We start from the raw sequence: 15,991 nt of genomic DNA on the forward strand, positions 1-15,991 counted from the left end.
TTAATTAAATCAATGTGCATAAAGTCCCCAATTTACTTGCCCGATGGAATATGATTAAAAAAAACACTGACCAGGTTTCTGCATTTAACAAAAGCTACTTTTTTGTTGCAAATATGTAAGTTTTCACCAAAGGTAAACAATATTAAGAATGATCAAAATATTGCTTGGTTAGTTGAAAGTCTAACTCTTTGAAAACCCTGCACAGAGATACACACTCTGACATTCACAGAGAAACATAAAAAATTATGGATATTTGATTTGATTTATTGTAGTCACGTGTGTTTAAGTACAATGAAAAGCTTTGTTTACGAGCAGTACAGGCAAATTATAGTAAGTAGTGACTTACAGATCACAGGGTGCTTAGGCAGAGTGAGGCATACAGCTTAGACAGCACAGAAGGTGTGCAAAATACAATGAATATTAACAAGATCAACATTATTTGAAGTTAGAGAGTCCATTCATCAGTTTAGTAACGGTAGGGAAGAAGATGTTTTTGAACCTGTTGGTCCATGTGTTCAAGTTTCTGTATCTCCCGCCTGACAGAAGAATTTGGAGGAGAACATTACTGGAGTGGGAGGGGTCTTTGATGCTGTTGCCAGCCTTTCCATGGTAATGAGAAGTGTAGATGGAGTCCATGGATGGAAGGTTGGCTTCTTTGTTGGTCTGGGCTGTGCACACAACCTTCTGCAGGTTCTTCTGGTTCTGTGCAGTGCAGAAACAAGCAGTTATGCACCCAGACAGTATATTTTCAATGGTGCATCTGTAATGGTTGGTGAAGGTCCTAATGGACATGTCAAATTTCCCACGCCGTCTGATCAAGAAGAGGCATTGTTGTGCGTCTTCACCATCGCATCTGCATGGGAAGTCCAGGACAGGTTGTCAGTTATCATACTCGGAACTTGATGCTCTCCACCCTGTCAACCTCCACTCCTTTGATGTAGGCGAGGCTTGTTGTCCTCCTAAAGGAAAACATATTGGGGAAAGCCTTCAGAAATCTGAAGTCCTAGTTCAGGATTCTTCTGAGGTTACCATGCAGGTTCAATTAGCAATTAGGAAGTCAAATGCAATGTTAACATTCATTTCAAGAGAGCAGATGTACAAGAGAATAGATTTATTGCTGAGATTATATAAGAATCTGACCAGAAAGCATTTGGAATATTGTAAGCAGTTTTGGGCCTCGTATCTAGGGAAGGATATGCTGGCCTTAGAGGGGCCTCAGAGGAGGTTTACAAGAATGATCCCAGGACTTGTCATATGAGGCTTGTCAGATGAAGGATGGTACAGTGGCTCAATAGTTAGGATTGCTGCCTCACAGCGCCAGGAACCCAGAATTGATCCAACCTTGGGCGACTGTCTGTGTGGAATTTGCATATTCTCCCCATGTCTGCACGGGTTTCCTCTGGATGCTCCAGGTTCTTCCCATAGTCCAAATAAATGCACAGGTCAGGTGAATTCGGTGCATCGTGTTAGGTGCATTAGTCAGAGGGAAATGGGTCTGGGTGGGTTACTCTTTGGAGGGTCGGTGTAGACTTGTTGGGTCAAATGGCCTGTTTCCACACTGTGTGGAATCTAATCATATGAGGGGTGTTTGAGGACTCTGGATCTACACTCGATGGTGTTGAAGGATGGGGGGTGATCTTATTGAGGCTTACAGAATACTGAGAGGTCTGGATTGAATAGATGTTAAGAAGGTGTTTCTACAAGTAAAACAGACTAGCACCTAAGAGCACAGTCTGAGTGAAAGTCTTTACAACTGAGATAATGAAGAATTTCTTCAGACAGAGGGTGGTGAATCTATGGAACTTATTGCTATAAAAGGCTTTGAAGACCCAGCCATTGTTTGTATTTAAGTCAGATGGGGTCTTGATTAGTAAAGAGATCAAGGGTTAAAGGAAGAAGGTAGGAGAATGGGATTGAGAAACATATCGATCATGATCGGCTGGAGCCGACTCAATGGGCAGAATAGCTTAATCTTGCTTCTTTATCTTATGATCTTCTTGGTTTATCTCTCATTTTGAGTTGAAAGTGTGGTGCTGGAAAGCATATCAGGTCAGGTAGCATCCGAGGAGTAGGAGTTTCGGGCAGGACTCTTTTCCAGCACACTCTTGACTCTGATCTCCAGCATCTGCAGTCCTCACTTTCTCCTTTTCTCTCATCCCTCAAAGCTTGCACAAAGTAATTGCATCAACATAACTCGCAATAAATCCAGTAACTTATTTTAAAATTACAGTAATTCCTTCCACAAACTTTAGTTTTTGTTTTAACATCATTCCTTTTGGCATTTAGTCCACAATCAGAAATAAAGATCATGAAGAGATGTGTGAAGAATGAAATGTTTGCAGCATGGGTATGTGTGAAAGTATTGTATTCCAAAAATTAGAGCAATAATTTCTCTTTCAATGTTGGAGTAATTTGCTTGAGCTGTCAGAAAATTGGTGGGGCTGATGAAGGTTTGGAGGAAGTGAGGACTGCAGATGCTGGAATCAGAGTGAAAAAGCGTTGGTTTGGAAAAGCAAAGCTGGTCAGGACGCATCCATGGAGCATGAGAGTCGCTATTTCGAACATAAGTTCTTCATCCTGATGAAGAGCTTATGCTCAAAATATCAACTCTCCTGCTCCTCAGATACTGCCTGACTGGCTGTGCTTTTCCAGCACCACACTTTTTCACTCTGATGAAAGTTTGTGTCATGCTCATATTTAGTTCTTCCAAAGACTGCAATGTCATCTGTGATACTATTATCCTGGTAGAGTTTTGATGATACAATCCATATGTCCTTGGAATATATCCTGTCTATTGGATAATCCAAAGAGTAATCTGAAAAAATACCCTCTAACAAAATATTTTCTCAATGTTGTCAGATCCTGTGAATCTGAGGAACCATCTGAGGACCAATTTCTACCTTGGAATCAAGCTTGTAAAAGTACTTGGCAGAATTAATTTGGGATTAAATTCTTCCAGATTTAGGAATCCTTTGTGGGTATCTCTTTCTTGTAATGTTCAGTTGCATTAGATCTTAAATATACATATTGCGTAATATATCTTTGAAGTAAAGTGTTGACTAAAGGAACGGTTTTATAAATCCAAATAATGTGGCACATGATTTGGAGTTCTACTTCCAAGTGGTTATGTTCTGATGCATAAATTGAGCTTGTTCTTCGGCTGCAATCAATTATGAGGTTTGGTAGATATACCCACAAATATTGCCCCAGTGCAGTGGAGTGAGAATGAATGTTTAAGGCAGTGGATTGGATGTAAGTCCAGGTAAAGCTTTATGAAAAATAATGAACTTTTTGAACAAAGTTTACAACAAAAACATAGAAGGTATTAATTCACAATGATTAACTTATTGTTGCTAAAAGTTGTTACCTCTTATAATTACATTGGTTAGTAGAAGCTATTGGTTCTATGATCAATCAAAATGATTGTGATGCCTCACACATGGAGACTGCAAAAAACAGATCAAGGTTATGTTGGGACTTCATATAAAGATGTCATTTTCACCTGAAAACATGGTGCATATAGATTTTCAATTTTTGAAAAAATTCAGGTTTTGGAGATTTGCTCAAGGTTAACCCACCATTATAATTTAAAAGTTTTAATGTTTGGATTGAACCTTATCTGGTATTTTAATGGCCATTTTAGCTGAATTATACTTGTTTCAGAACACTTCTGCATTATTCTTTTCATGAATACATTACTGTACATCTTCAATAGGATTATGAAAACTGTATTAAAATTAAAAGGATTTCAGTTGTTTTTTCAAATTGTTTACCTTTTGCTGTAAACTTCCTTTACCTTTCAAATCAATTTTCACTGAACTGTAAGAACTATAAAGCTTGCAAAATCTATAACAGGTAAATGAATTTTCATTGTATTTTTCAATTACCTCATAAATGTATTTGTTTCAATGTAAGTAGAACAATGAATACATTACAATAAGTCAACGCATTGTAGACTTTTGTTATATTGTGAAAAATGGACTCTAGAACAAAATTCCTTTGCTTGCTTGAACAGGTGATTACATCTCAAATTTGGGGTGAGATTGTGGGTCCTGGCAACTGATGGGTGGATAAGCAGCATTCTTTACCTAAAGTCAAATTTAATTATTTATTATTATTGTTTGATTTTGACATTGTTCTTCTACTACTCACTCTCTTTCAACTGCAGCAATAGCTACAAGTGTGCTCACAATCAATTTGGCCATTTTACATTAATGCAGGTTCAGTGAACACGTCAGTGCTGTTGAGATTCAGATTTTCTGCTATTCACAGTAAAGAGCATTCAGCATTAAGTTTTATCATTCAATCATCTAACATTTAGTTATGCATTTTAGAGTCATAGAAATGTACAGCAATGGAAACAAACCCTTCGGTCCAACTCGTCCGTGCCAGCCAGATATCCTACATTAATCTAGTCCCATTTGCCAGCACTTGGCCCATAATCCTCTAAACCCTTCCTATTCATGTACCTATCGAGATGCCTTTTAAATGTTGCAGTTGTACCAGCCTCCATTACTTCCTCTGGCAGCTCAATTTTCATGTTCTTAATCAGTTGGTTAGATAATTGTAAAGTATTATAGTCTCCACATCCTATACTTTACATTCAGTGCCTTGGAGTCTTTCAGATGTTCAGGAGAAAAGAAAAGCTTTTAGCACGCAAGCATCTGTATAACACAGAAAAAAGCAGTAGAGTCATGAAATCGTACAACACATAAACAGACTCTTCTATGCCGACCAGAGATCCTAAATTAATCTAGTCCCACTTTCCAGCATTTGACCCATATTCTTGCAAACCTTTCCTATTTATGTACCCATCCAGATGCCTTTTAAATGTTGTTATTGTACCAGCCTCTACTATTTCCTCTGGCAGCTCATTCCATATAAACACCATCCTCTGTGTGAAAAAGGTGCCCCTTAGGTTCCTTTAAAATCTTTACCCTTTCACTATAATCTGATGCCTTCCAGTTTTAGTTTCCACTACCCTGGGGAAAAGACCTTTGGGTATTCTCCCAGTGTATGCCCTTCACGATTTTATAAATCTCTATAAGGTAACCTCTCAGCCTCTGATGCTCCGGTAAAATAGACCTTCCCTATACAGCTCTTCCTACAGCTCAAACCCTCCAACTGCAGAAGCATCCTTGTAAATCTTTTCTGCATCCTTTCAAATTTTGTAACATCTTTCCCATAGCAGGGAGACAGTATTGAAAAAGTGGCTTAACCAATGTTATGTACAGCGACAACATGACATCCCAACTCCTATACTCAGTGCACTGACTAATAAAGGCAAGTGTACCAAATGACTTCTTCACCATCCTGTCGACGTGCGACTCCACCTTCAAGGAACTATGAATTTGGACTCAAGGTCTCTTTGCTTGGCAATACTCCCAAGACACTGTCATTGACTGTATACGTTCTGCCTTGATTTGCTTTACCGAAATGCAACACCTCACACTTACTAAATGAAACTCCATCTGCCACTCATCGACCCATTGACCCATCTGATCAAGGTCCCATTGTACTCAGTTGTATCCTCATTGTACATTGTACAGGGGTCCTCATTTTACCCTGATATATTCTTCACTGTCCATTACACCACCAATTTTGTTATCATCTGCAAACTTACTAGCCATTCCTCCTACATTCACATCCAAATAAATTTTAGAAATGACAAAAGGCAGTGAACACAGCACTGATCTTTGTGGCATCCAACTCTTCACATGCTTCCAGTCTAAAAAAGAAACTTTCCACCACCACCCTCTACCTTCTACCTTTAAGCAATGTTATATTCAAATAGCTAACTCTCCCTGGATTCCATATGATCTAACCTTGCTAATCTGTCTGCCATGTGGAACCTTGTCAAATGTCTGCCTTAATCAATCTTCATTGTCACTTCTCCAAAAAATGTAATAAAGTTAGTAAGACATGACTTCCCATGCACAAAGTCATGGCTAGCTAGCATGAGTCTGTAAACCCTGTCCCTCAGAATCCCCTATAATTATTACCCATCACTGAAGTCAAGCTCACCTATCTGTAGTTCCCTGGCTTTTCTGTATGACCTATCTTAAATAATGGCACCAAATTTAGCCACCCTTCAGTTTTTCGGCACCTCACCCTTTGCTATTGATGAAACAAATATCTCAGCAAGCGGCCCAGCAATCATTTCCCTAGCTTCTCACATAGTTCTAGGATGCACTTAGTAAGTTCTAATTTGAATTATTAACATGGGTATACCCTTAAACACATTTCATTAAACACAGTTTTCAAGGAAACCATTTCTTTGCATATTGTTTTCAACGGGAGCTGATACGTATTCCGTAAACAATACTGCATCAATTACCGAGAAGAAAACATATTCAACATTAAAATATGAAGGAGTTGAAAATATATTATCAAGGAAATTTGCTGTCAATCCATCTGCCTGTATATCTACAGATGCTGACTTTTCCCTGGTTTCTCCTTGTCAGGCGTGTTGGCACCTTCTCTACTCCAAAAAGAAACATTTCTGTTCGCACAAATAAGATCATCATTAACAAATATTTTTTTAATGTAGTCAGATACTTTGGAGTCTTTATTCTCTGAAAATATGCTGTTGGGCCCAATGGTCTTTTGTACAAGAATTCATTTTTTCAAGAAAAGGCAAATTTTCTGCTCAATTCCATATTCCTCTACTTGTGTGACTCCGACAGCATTGTTACATCATCTTCCTTTGTGCTTTTGATGTCAACCTCCTTACCCAGCCCTCTCAAGTCTTTATCACTATCTTGGTGTATGATTAGATTAGATTCCCTCTAGTGTGGAAACAGGCCCTTTGGCCCAACAAGACCACACCGATCATCCAAAGAGCAACCCACCCAGACCCATTCCCCTACACTTAACACAATTTAGTATGGCCAATTCACCTGACCTACACATCTTTGGATTGTGGGAGGAAACCAGAGCACCCAGAGGAAACCCACGCAGACCCAGGGAGAACGTGCAAACTCCACACAGTTACCCGAGGCTAGAATTGAACCTGGGACCCTGGTGCTGTGAGGCAGCAGTGCTAATTACTGAGCCACCATGCCACCCTCTTAACATCCTATCTATCTTAGTCACCCTCTTGTGATTTTGCATCTCTCTTGATGTTGAGCATATCCTTGATTGTCTTATCTCTTTGTTTGAGTGTTCTAGTCCTTGATGCTTATAGAGATTATTGCAGAAATTTCTTCTGTTTAGTAAATCTAAGTTTCCATTGGCCTTCTGTTTACAGCTTTTAAACATTACTGTTTCCTTTTTATGATACTATTTGTTTCAATCATATGCAAGCTCAGTTGTTTTCTTTTTCAAAAATTGTATCTTCTGTGTTTGTACCTAAGCCATACTCTCTTGCTGGGCTTCAACTTTTGTAACTTTCATGCTCTGTACCTGTTTTTGAATTTGAGCATGGTTGTCACATTTCTTTTCCTCTCCCTGTTTTACTCTCTCACGGTTATTCATGTTAGGTTTTAATGTGTATGACAGAGATGGAGCTTGTGCTCTCAAACTCCCACCCATGAGTAACTTTGCTGGTGGTAACCTATTCTAACTCAACAAATTAAAACTGAGGTGTTAGCTTTCCTTCAACAAAGTTTCAATTTTTTTCCACAATCCCTACAGTGTAGAAACAGGATATTCAGCCCTTTGGGCCAACAAGACCACACCGACCATCCAAAGAGCAACCCACCCAGACCCATTCCCCTACACTTAACACAATTTAGTCCCTGACATCCCTCCAATAGGCAACCCACCCAGACTCACTCCCCATACCTGTAACTCTGCTATTCCCAAGGCTAACCCACCTAGTTTGCACATCCCTGGAAACCACTTCCCTGGTATTTTAGCATGGACCGCATGAAGAAACTGGAGCACCTGAAGGAAATCCATGCAGACATGGAGAGAAAATGCAAACTTCACACAGCCAGTTTCCTGAGACTGGAATCAAACCTGGGTCCCTGGTGCTGTGAGGCAGCAGTATGAACCACTGAACAATTGCACTGATAACCAGGTATCCCTCCATCATCCACTGTATTTACTTGAGAATAGAAAGGTGAACAGGTAATATGAATGAAATCATAGTCATTTGCACAAGTTTGAAATTCATCTTTTGCAAATTATGACATATTGCCTAACAGTACAATGTCCCGGAGCCCTTGAGTGGGAATAAAGCCTCAGGAGGTATTGAATAATTGTGTCTTTGATAAAACGAAAATTGTTGACTTCAAACTATCATGAATCACAAACAATAACGACAATGAAGGATTGTTTTTCAGTATACATGAACGAAACCATCCCCAACAGCCTTGATGGAAAAGAAGAAGAAGTTCATGATGGACTGTCCCCAGCTTGTAAGAGGTCCAATTATGTTTCATATACAGTCCTGAAATAAAACCAGTCACAAATCAATTATTCTTTCCAACTTTTATAAGCTCAATTCTCTCCCAATCTGTAGAGATCATCAATAAACAAACCTATGCCTTCAGCTGTTTTGTTTTTATTCTATTGAACTTTGACCATCTGATAATTAAACTTTGCAGAATATTAAAATATGAATTGAATGCTCATTTGAACTCTTCATTCAAAGCTATAGCGTAACAAATGCTCTATCATACCATCGTTGTGACCTCCACATAAGATAATGTACTGACCTGGTCTTTCTTATTCATGCCTGAAGTAGCTCTCTACCTCGTGAATATTTTCTACCAAGTATCCAATTTCTGAAATAGGTTGCAGACTTTCAATGGCTGGATAGATTATGGATGTGGTAGTGTGGATTCCATGTTTCTTCTATACCCTGGAAGTGTTCCTGCCTCTTTGTCACTTCATCACTGCACATAGCTTCAAGCCTTCCTCACTTGTGTCTATTCTTCAGTTCTGTGTTCCAACTTGCTTCTGCTGCACCTGGGATCCTGCAGCATCTTGGTGGGATTTCAGATATTTTGTGTTTCCCCTGTTAATCTCATTGGGCTCTTCATTTGCTATAATTGAATCTTCTTTTTCCCTTTTCCAATGCCATCTTGTTAGGGTGTGGTATAAGGTTTGTCAGTGCCCTTTAGTCTCCAACGCATAATTATTGAAATTGTGCTTTTCCATGCAAGAGATCTTTCTTTACAAGATATGCACCCTCACTGTTTTTCCTTTACTTTTCTCAATTTTTGTTTTGGTAGAACTAGGAATTGAATTTTGAAGAGTTCCTTGCTTTTAAAGAGAAGAAAATGAACCCATAGTCTGCTGTTGATGACTGGCTTGGAAGATAATTACCACTCTGAGAATCTCCATAGATATTTTGTCAAACAAGTATTGCTTTGCTCAAGGCTGAAGCCGATTTGATCCTGAGTTGACGGTTCAAGGGAAGACTGAAGCTAACCAGCCAACCACAGAGGATATTGATTTTAATAAAGTAATAACAATTCTGACTGTTTTTTGGCAGGTGCAGAGTCAGTTTAGAAGCTTCTGGATTGGCTGTTCTGTTTTACTCTCTATCCAGTTAAAGAATTATTGAATGTCTGTGGAAAGAATCCCAGTCTGTAAAACAATAAGTAAATACTTCTGAAAGTATACATGCCAATGAACAGCTCAGTATCCAAGGACTGCATGAAGGCTTGGCATCCATTTGATACAGTTTGATTGAAAAGACATGTTACAATTCTTTTCTTTTTATGTTTTCCCTCAAGTTTGTCCATCTATCTGTTTATGTGTAAGTGGGTGGATATGATCAAAGAAAATTGGGTTTGCATCATAGATATTAATTAGATTATGTTATCGTTTAGCTTTATCCTGCAAAAGTTACAGTTTTAATAATAAATTGTTATTTTTTTTTGTTATAAACTTGCTTTCCAAGATCTGTTATTTGTAAACAAATGGGCAGTTTTGAGGGTCATTGAATATTTTAATTTCATGACGTCGTGGATCTAGTGATATTAAGGCTGATTTGGTTTGTCTTCCTATTCCTGGTAGTAATAACAACTAAAGATGCATTCCAACTTCTCACAGCTTATGCTGTCTTCTGGATCCCACTCCATCGGTGCTGAAATTATTGTTACTTCATCTTCAGCATCATTATGTATGCTTCTGATATTAATCCAATTATTGCACAGTTAGTGACAAGAGCAAGTTTCATGCTTCACTTGCTGCAGAACAAATCCTCAGTATCATTATGGTAAATAAAATAATCTTCCTATTCACCATGAGGATGTAAGCTAGCCCAACGAGTAGTGCTTCCAACAGCTGGAGTTAGAGTAAATTTTCTTTTACAGGATGTGAGTGTTATTGGTTAGGCCAACATTTATTACTCATCCCTAACTGTCACCCAGGAGATGGCAGTGAGCCCTTCTTAAAGTGTGGCAGTTCATTGGGAGTGTACTCCAGTCTACTTGTTAGTTGTGGAAACAAATTGACTTTCAAAGGTAAAGTCCAGCAAATCTTTGAAAGAAACCTAAGGGGAGAGTTTTATTGTGTTAATTATTGAAATAGTATACCCAGAAAATCCTAATGGAGCCATACTGCTGTTGCCGAGCAACTACCGTGGCATGAGGTTTTTTTTTGGTATGGGTTTGTAAGGATGCAGTGTGGACTGTCTCCTTGTCCCAGGCGGTAAAAGAAAATAACTTGGGATTGAAAGCAGTATACATTTCAAATATCCAGACTCCTAACGCAAACTCAGCTGAATCTGAAGATTTTCCATTATTGTGGAACTGTTAGCATTCGGATCCCATCAATGGAAATTCATGTCAGAGGAATTATGACGAGTCAATCATTTTGTTTTTTGTCTGAATTTGCTCCTTTACGTACAGTGACTCTTTTTTTCTTCATCCATAATGGCTCTGGAGAGTTGTATATGATTTTGTCCACCTTTATATGAATGTGTTTGGAATAAAGGTTGGAATAAGGGGTATATTATATAATTTGTGTGGTGATGGTGGTGTAGCGGCAATGTCAATGTACTGGTTATCCAAAAACATAGGTTAATATATGAAACATATGAGTTCAAATTGTATCATGACAGATAATGAAATTTGAATTTCATAAGACTGAATTTTAAAAAAAACTTTCTTAATGTCAACTATATTGCCACTGTCAATTTTCATAAAAGAAAAACCCTCATTCATCAATATCATTTAGGGAGGAAACATTTACCAGCCTTCCCTCTTCTGGCCTACAAGTGACACCCCATATGCAGAAATGTGGTTTAATGGCAATTGAGCCATGGATGTCTCACATTCCATGAACCAATAAAACAAATTGATAATCACTCTGTCACTTGTTTGAGTTTATTGAGAAACTTGGGGAAATACACTTTTGTTTTAGTTATAGTAATAAAGAAAAACAAATTCACCATTTTTGATTATTGAATAAGCATTTATACTTTTTTATATGGCTCCTGGAGTAGTTAGGCTTGATTTTCAGTACACTCTTCCCATTAGAGTCATAAGAATGAATAACATAAAGATAGAAAAGAATCAATGAAAAGTGTGCAAACTTAATCTATAGTGATATATTGTTTAGTTCTTGGTCTTTGCAAAAGAAATATGAAAAGAAATATCACTGAGCTGATATGATATGGAGGTGTCGGTTTTGGACTGGGGTGTACAAAGTTAAAAAATCACACAACACCCGGTTATAGTCCAATAGGTTTATTTGGAAGCACTAGCTTTTGGAGCACTGCTCCTTCATCATTTACTCTACAACAACTTGGTGAAGGAGCAGTGCTCCGAAAACTAGTGCTTCCAATTAAACCTGTTGGACTATAACCTGGTATTGCGTGATTTTTAACACTAAGCAGATAAGCCTTTAAATTTAAATGTATTTAGTAACAAGCAGAAAGCCCACAGAAATAATCTCAATTTCAATGAAGACTCATTAAAGCGCATACATTTCTAAGAGGTCTTAACAGGCTGGATGCAAGATATTGAGGCCTCTTGCCGGGCATGGTATTGATAATAGTCGAGGTGCTCTGTACAGAAAAACGATCATGACTTTCGGAGAAGCCATTTTGGGCAGAGGTAAGGCAAGATTTTTCCTCTGAGAGGTGAATCTGTGGAATTTTTTACCAAAGAAGCCTGTGGAGTACAAGTCATTGAACATGTTTAAGAAGGAAAGAGAAAAGTATCCAGTTGTTGGCAGGGTCCCCAGGTATAGGAAGTCAGCAGGATTGTGGCATTGAGATGAAGGATCAATCATGATCATGTTGCATGATAGAGTGAGCATGAGGGGATAAATGGCCTACTCCTGTTTCCATTTTCTATCTCTAGATTTCTAAGTTAAATGAAAGCTACAGATTTTTTTCTGGTGCAACAGGCAACCCTGTAACATACAAGTGTTTACATCAATCAAAAGGAGATTTCTGCCAGGAGATTCATTTATAGAGACCAGAAGAAATTGCAGTCATGAACTTTAAGATGTATCAAAATAACTCAGTGTTCAGATAATATTTTAAAAGCTCTTTTCAATAATGCAGGAATTTTTGTTTCTCATTTGCTGAAAAATTGTTCTAATAATTTTAAAGAAACATATTGTATGAATTTAAAACATTAATGCAAGAATAATTACTTAGCATAACTAATACGGCAGCAAGAAAATGTAGATTAAAGAAATTCTGAGTGAAGTTAACTGGAAACGACGTGCTGAAAGATATACGATCAATAGTCAATTACTATGAATTTCAAATTATTGCTAAACAGAATTTTCTTGTTTTCCTCTCTTGAACATGAAGGTTGATGTAGGTGTTGAAGAACTTCAGATTTGAGATCCTCAGGGGCGGTTTTCCTGAAATCTGCTGAATCTGTGAGGAAATCCAACAGACAGTCCCCATTTTCATTTCCTTCAATGAAACACTCTGTGATGTCAAAGTCAGAGGAATGCTCATAAACCTGATACTTCATTTTCATTTCAGCAAGCATGTTTTGCACATCAAGAGAAATGCTTGTAGGAAAACGAGATCCAAATTTCGTCCAAAGTGAACTCCATCCGCTATCATCTGTTAGCAGTAAAATTTGACATGTAAAACAAAATTGAAATGTATCTGATGTAGATTTCTTTTGGGAAAAATGTTGATGATATTTACAAATTATTCATTATTTTTCAGAAAGAAAATAACCTGTTGTAAAATTTATTTGGGATATTAAGCAAAGCGATTTAGTGCAAATATGCATCGAATAACAAGAACGCATGAGGAAATTACAGAAAATCATGTATTGTTTGAATATCATTAAGTGTGAAATGCTGGATTAAAAAGCAACAGTTTTTTTTGTCATTTCACCAATACCAAATATTGGAGAATCATAGTAAATTGTAGCACTGAAAATAGGCCATTCAGTCCATCAAATGTTCCCTCCTACATCTAATATAATCATAGGAAGGGTCACCAGACCTGAAACATTAGCTTTGATTTCTCTTCACAGATGCTGTCAGACTTGTTGAGCCTTTCAGCAACTTTTGTTTCTGATTCACAGCATCTGCAGTTCTTTCTGTTTTTAATATAATTCTGAATTGTTTCCCATATATTTTCATACTCTCCACATTTTTAGACATTTAACTCTGCTAAAAGTATCTGCTGACTTCACTTCAGTGACAGTTTCTTGAGACCTGAAACAATTTTTCTAGCCTTTATACTTCTGTAATATTTTCTTTAATATCACAGAAATAGAGTACGGAAGAAATTATTTGGTCCTTTGTGTCTGCACTGGCTCTCCAACTTCACTTATTGCAATTCTTCTGCCCTCTCCTCATAACCCAGAACACTGTTAATTTTGAAATAATAGTTTAATTCCCTTTTATGTGCTTTATTTGAATAAGTGTCCACATGTCCTAAGGTAGTACATTCTAGACCTTAACCACGCACTTTACAAAAAAGGCTTCTTTTCTCATTTAACTTCTGATTCTTTTGCCAATTCAATGCTGATCTTTTCGGATGTGAGAATATTTTGTCTTATCTACTCAGTCCAGATCCATCATGATTTAGAATACCTTTATCGGACCTCATTTCAAGTTTCTCTTTTTAAGGAAAACAGTCCTAGCTTGCAGTTAACGAGTCATAGAGCTGTACAGCATAAAAACAGACCCTTCAGTCCAACTCATCCATGATGACCAGATATCCAAAATTAAATTAGTCCCATTTGCCAGCATTTGACCAATATACATCTGAACTGTTTCTACTCATATACCCACTCAGATGCCTTTTAAATGTTGCAATTGTACCAGCCTCCACCACTTCCTCTGGCAGCTCATTCCATACATGCACCACCCTCTGCATGAAAATGTTGCCCCTTACTCCCTTTTAAATCTTTTCCCTCTGAATGTAAATCTATGCCCCCTTGTTTTTGACTCCCCCACACTGTGGAAAAGACTTAGTGACCCTTTCCATGCTCCTCATGATTTTATTAACCCCTATAAGGTCACCCCACTGCCTCCAATGCTCCAGGGAAAGCAGTTCTAGTCTATTCAGCCTCTCCCTCAAGCTCAAACTCTCCAAACCTGCCAACATCCTTATTAAATCTTTTCTGCACCCTTTCAAGTTTCACAACGTCCTTCTTACAGAAGGGAGGCCAGAATTGAATGCAGTACTCCAAAGGTAGCCTAACCAATGCCCTGGATAGCTGCAACATGACCTCCCAATCCCTATATTCACTGACCAATAAAGGCAAGCAGACCAAACACCTTCTTTATTATCCTGTCAACTTGTGACTCCACTGTCAAGGAACTAGGAAGCTGTCCTCCAAGGTCTCTTTGTTCAGCAACAGTCCCCAGGACCTTATCATTAAGTATATAAGTCTTGCTAAGAATTGCTTTTCCAAAATGCAGCACCTCACAATTATCTAAATTAAATTTCATTTGCAACTCCTCGGCCTATTGGCCCATCTTATCAAGATCTGAGGAAACCTTCTTTGCTGTCCACTACACCTCCAATTTTGGTGTCATCTGCAAACTTACTAATCGTACCTCCTATGTTCACTTCCAAATTATTTATAGAAACACCGAAAAGCAGTGGACCCAGCACCAATCCTTGTGGCACACCACTGTCTACAGGCCTTCAGTCTGAAAAGCAACCCTCTACCACCACCTTTTGTCTCCAACCTTCCAGACAGTTCTGAATCCAAATGGCGAGTTCTCACTGTGTTCCATGTGATCTAACCTTGCTAACCCGTCTAACATGTGGAGCCTTGTCAAAAGCATTACTGAAATCCATATAGATCACGTCCACTGCTCTGCCCTTATCAATCCACTTCGTTACATCTTTAAGAAAATCAATCAAGTTTGTGAGACATGATTTCCCACGTACAAAGTCACGTTAACTATCCCTAATCAGTCCTTGCCTTTCCAAGTACATGTAAATCTTGTCCCTCAAGATTCCCTCCAATAACTTGCCTGCCACCGATGTCAGGCTCACAATTCTATTATCCCTAGCTTTTCCTTACCACCTTTCTTAAATAGTGACACTACATTGGCCAACCTCCAGTCTCCTGGCACCTCACCTATGTCTATCAATGATACAAATATCTCAGCTAGAGGCACCACAATGACTTTCTTAGCTTCCCTCACAGTTCTAGGGTCCACCTGATCAGGTTCTGGGAATTTACCCTCCTTTATGTATTTTAAGACATCCAGTACATCCTCCTTTGTAATATGGACATATTTCAAGATGTCGCTGTTTATTTCCCCAAGTTCACCAGCTACTATGTCCTTCTCCAAAACACTGATACAAACTACTCATTTAGTATCTCCCCATCTCCTGCGACTCCGCACATAGGTGGTATCACTAATCTTTAACGGGCCTATTTTCTCCTTAGTTACTCCTTTGTCCTTGGCATCAGAAAGGACAATGGCAGGAACAACCCTGTTGACTCTGTAAAGTCATTCTCACTAACATCTCGGGGCTAGTGCCAAATTTGGGAGAGCTGTCTCACAGATTAGCAAAAAACAGCCTGATATAGTCATACTTACAGATAATGTCCCAGATACCACCATCACCATCCCTGGA

General features: G+C 38.4%; 1 protein-coding gene and 1 long non-coding RNA gene across 2 annotated transcripts in view; both read right to left on the reverse strand.

Annotated features, from left to right (window-relative positions):
• Window positions 1–254: 254 nt before the first annotated feature.
• LOC148149650 (uncharacterized) lies at window positions 255–5,731 on the reverse strand. The gene is made up of 3 exons (XR_015757714.1): window positions 4,470–5,731; window positions 3,368–3,446; window positions 255–959 (listed from the first exon to the last, which is right to left on the reverse strand). It is a non-coding gene; the product is annotated as an uncharacterized LOC148149650 (long non-coding RNA).
• A 5,532-nt stretch (window positions 5,732–11,263) lies between these two features.
• Window positions 11,264–15,991, reverse strand: part of LOC122551717 (histamine N-methyltransferase-like) — a 40,138-nt gene continuing 35,410 nt past the window's right edge. Inside the window, exon 6 of the mRNA XM_043694073.2 lies at window positions 11,264–12,991. Coding sequence (XP_043550008.1) covers window positions 12,654–12,991 — 338 coding nt within the window. The 3' untranslated portion in view covers window positions 11,264–12,653. The remainder of the gene's footprint in view (window positions 12,992–15,991) is intronic.

The sequence above is a fragment of the Chiloscyllium plagiosum genome, unplaced genomic scaffold (genome assembly GCF_037043375.1).
Source record: "Chiloscyllium plagiosum isolate Xiang-an unplaced genomic scaffold, Cpla_swu_hap1 HiC_scaffold_7, whole genome shotgun sequence".
Lineage (NCBI taxonomy): Eukaryota > Metazoa > Chordata > Chondrichthyes > Orectolobiformes > Hemiscylliidae > Chiloscyllium > Chiloscyllium plagiosum.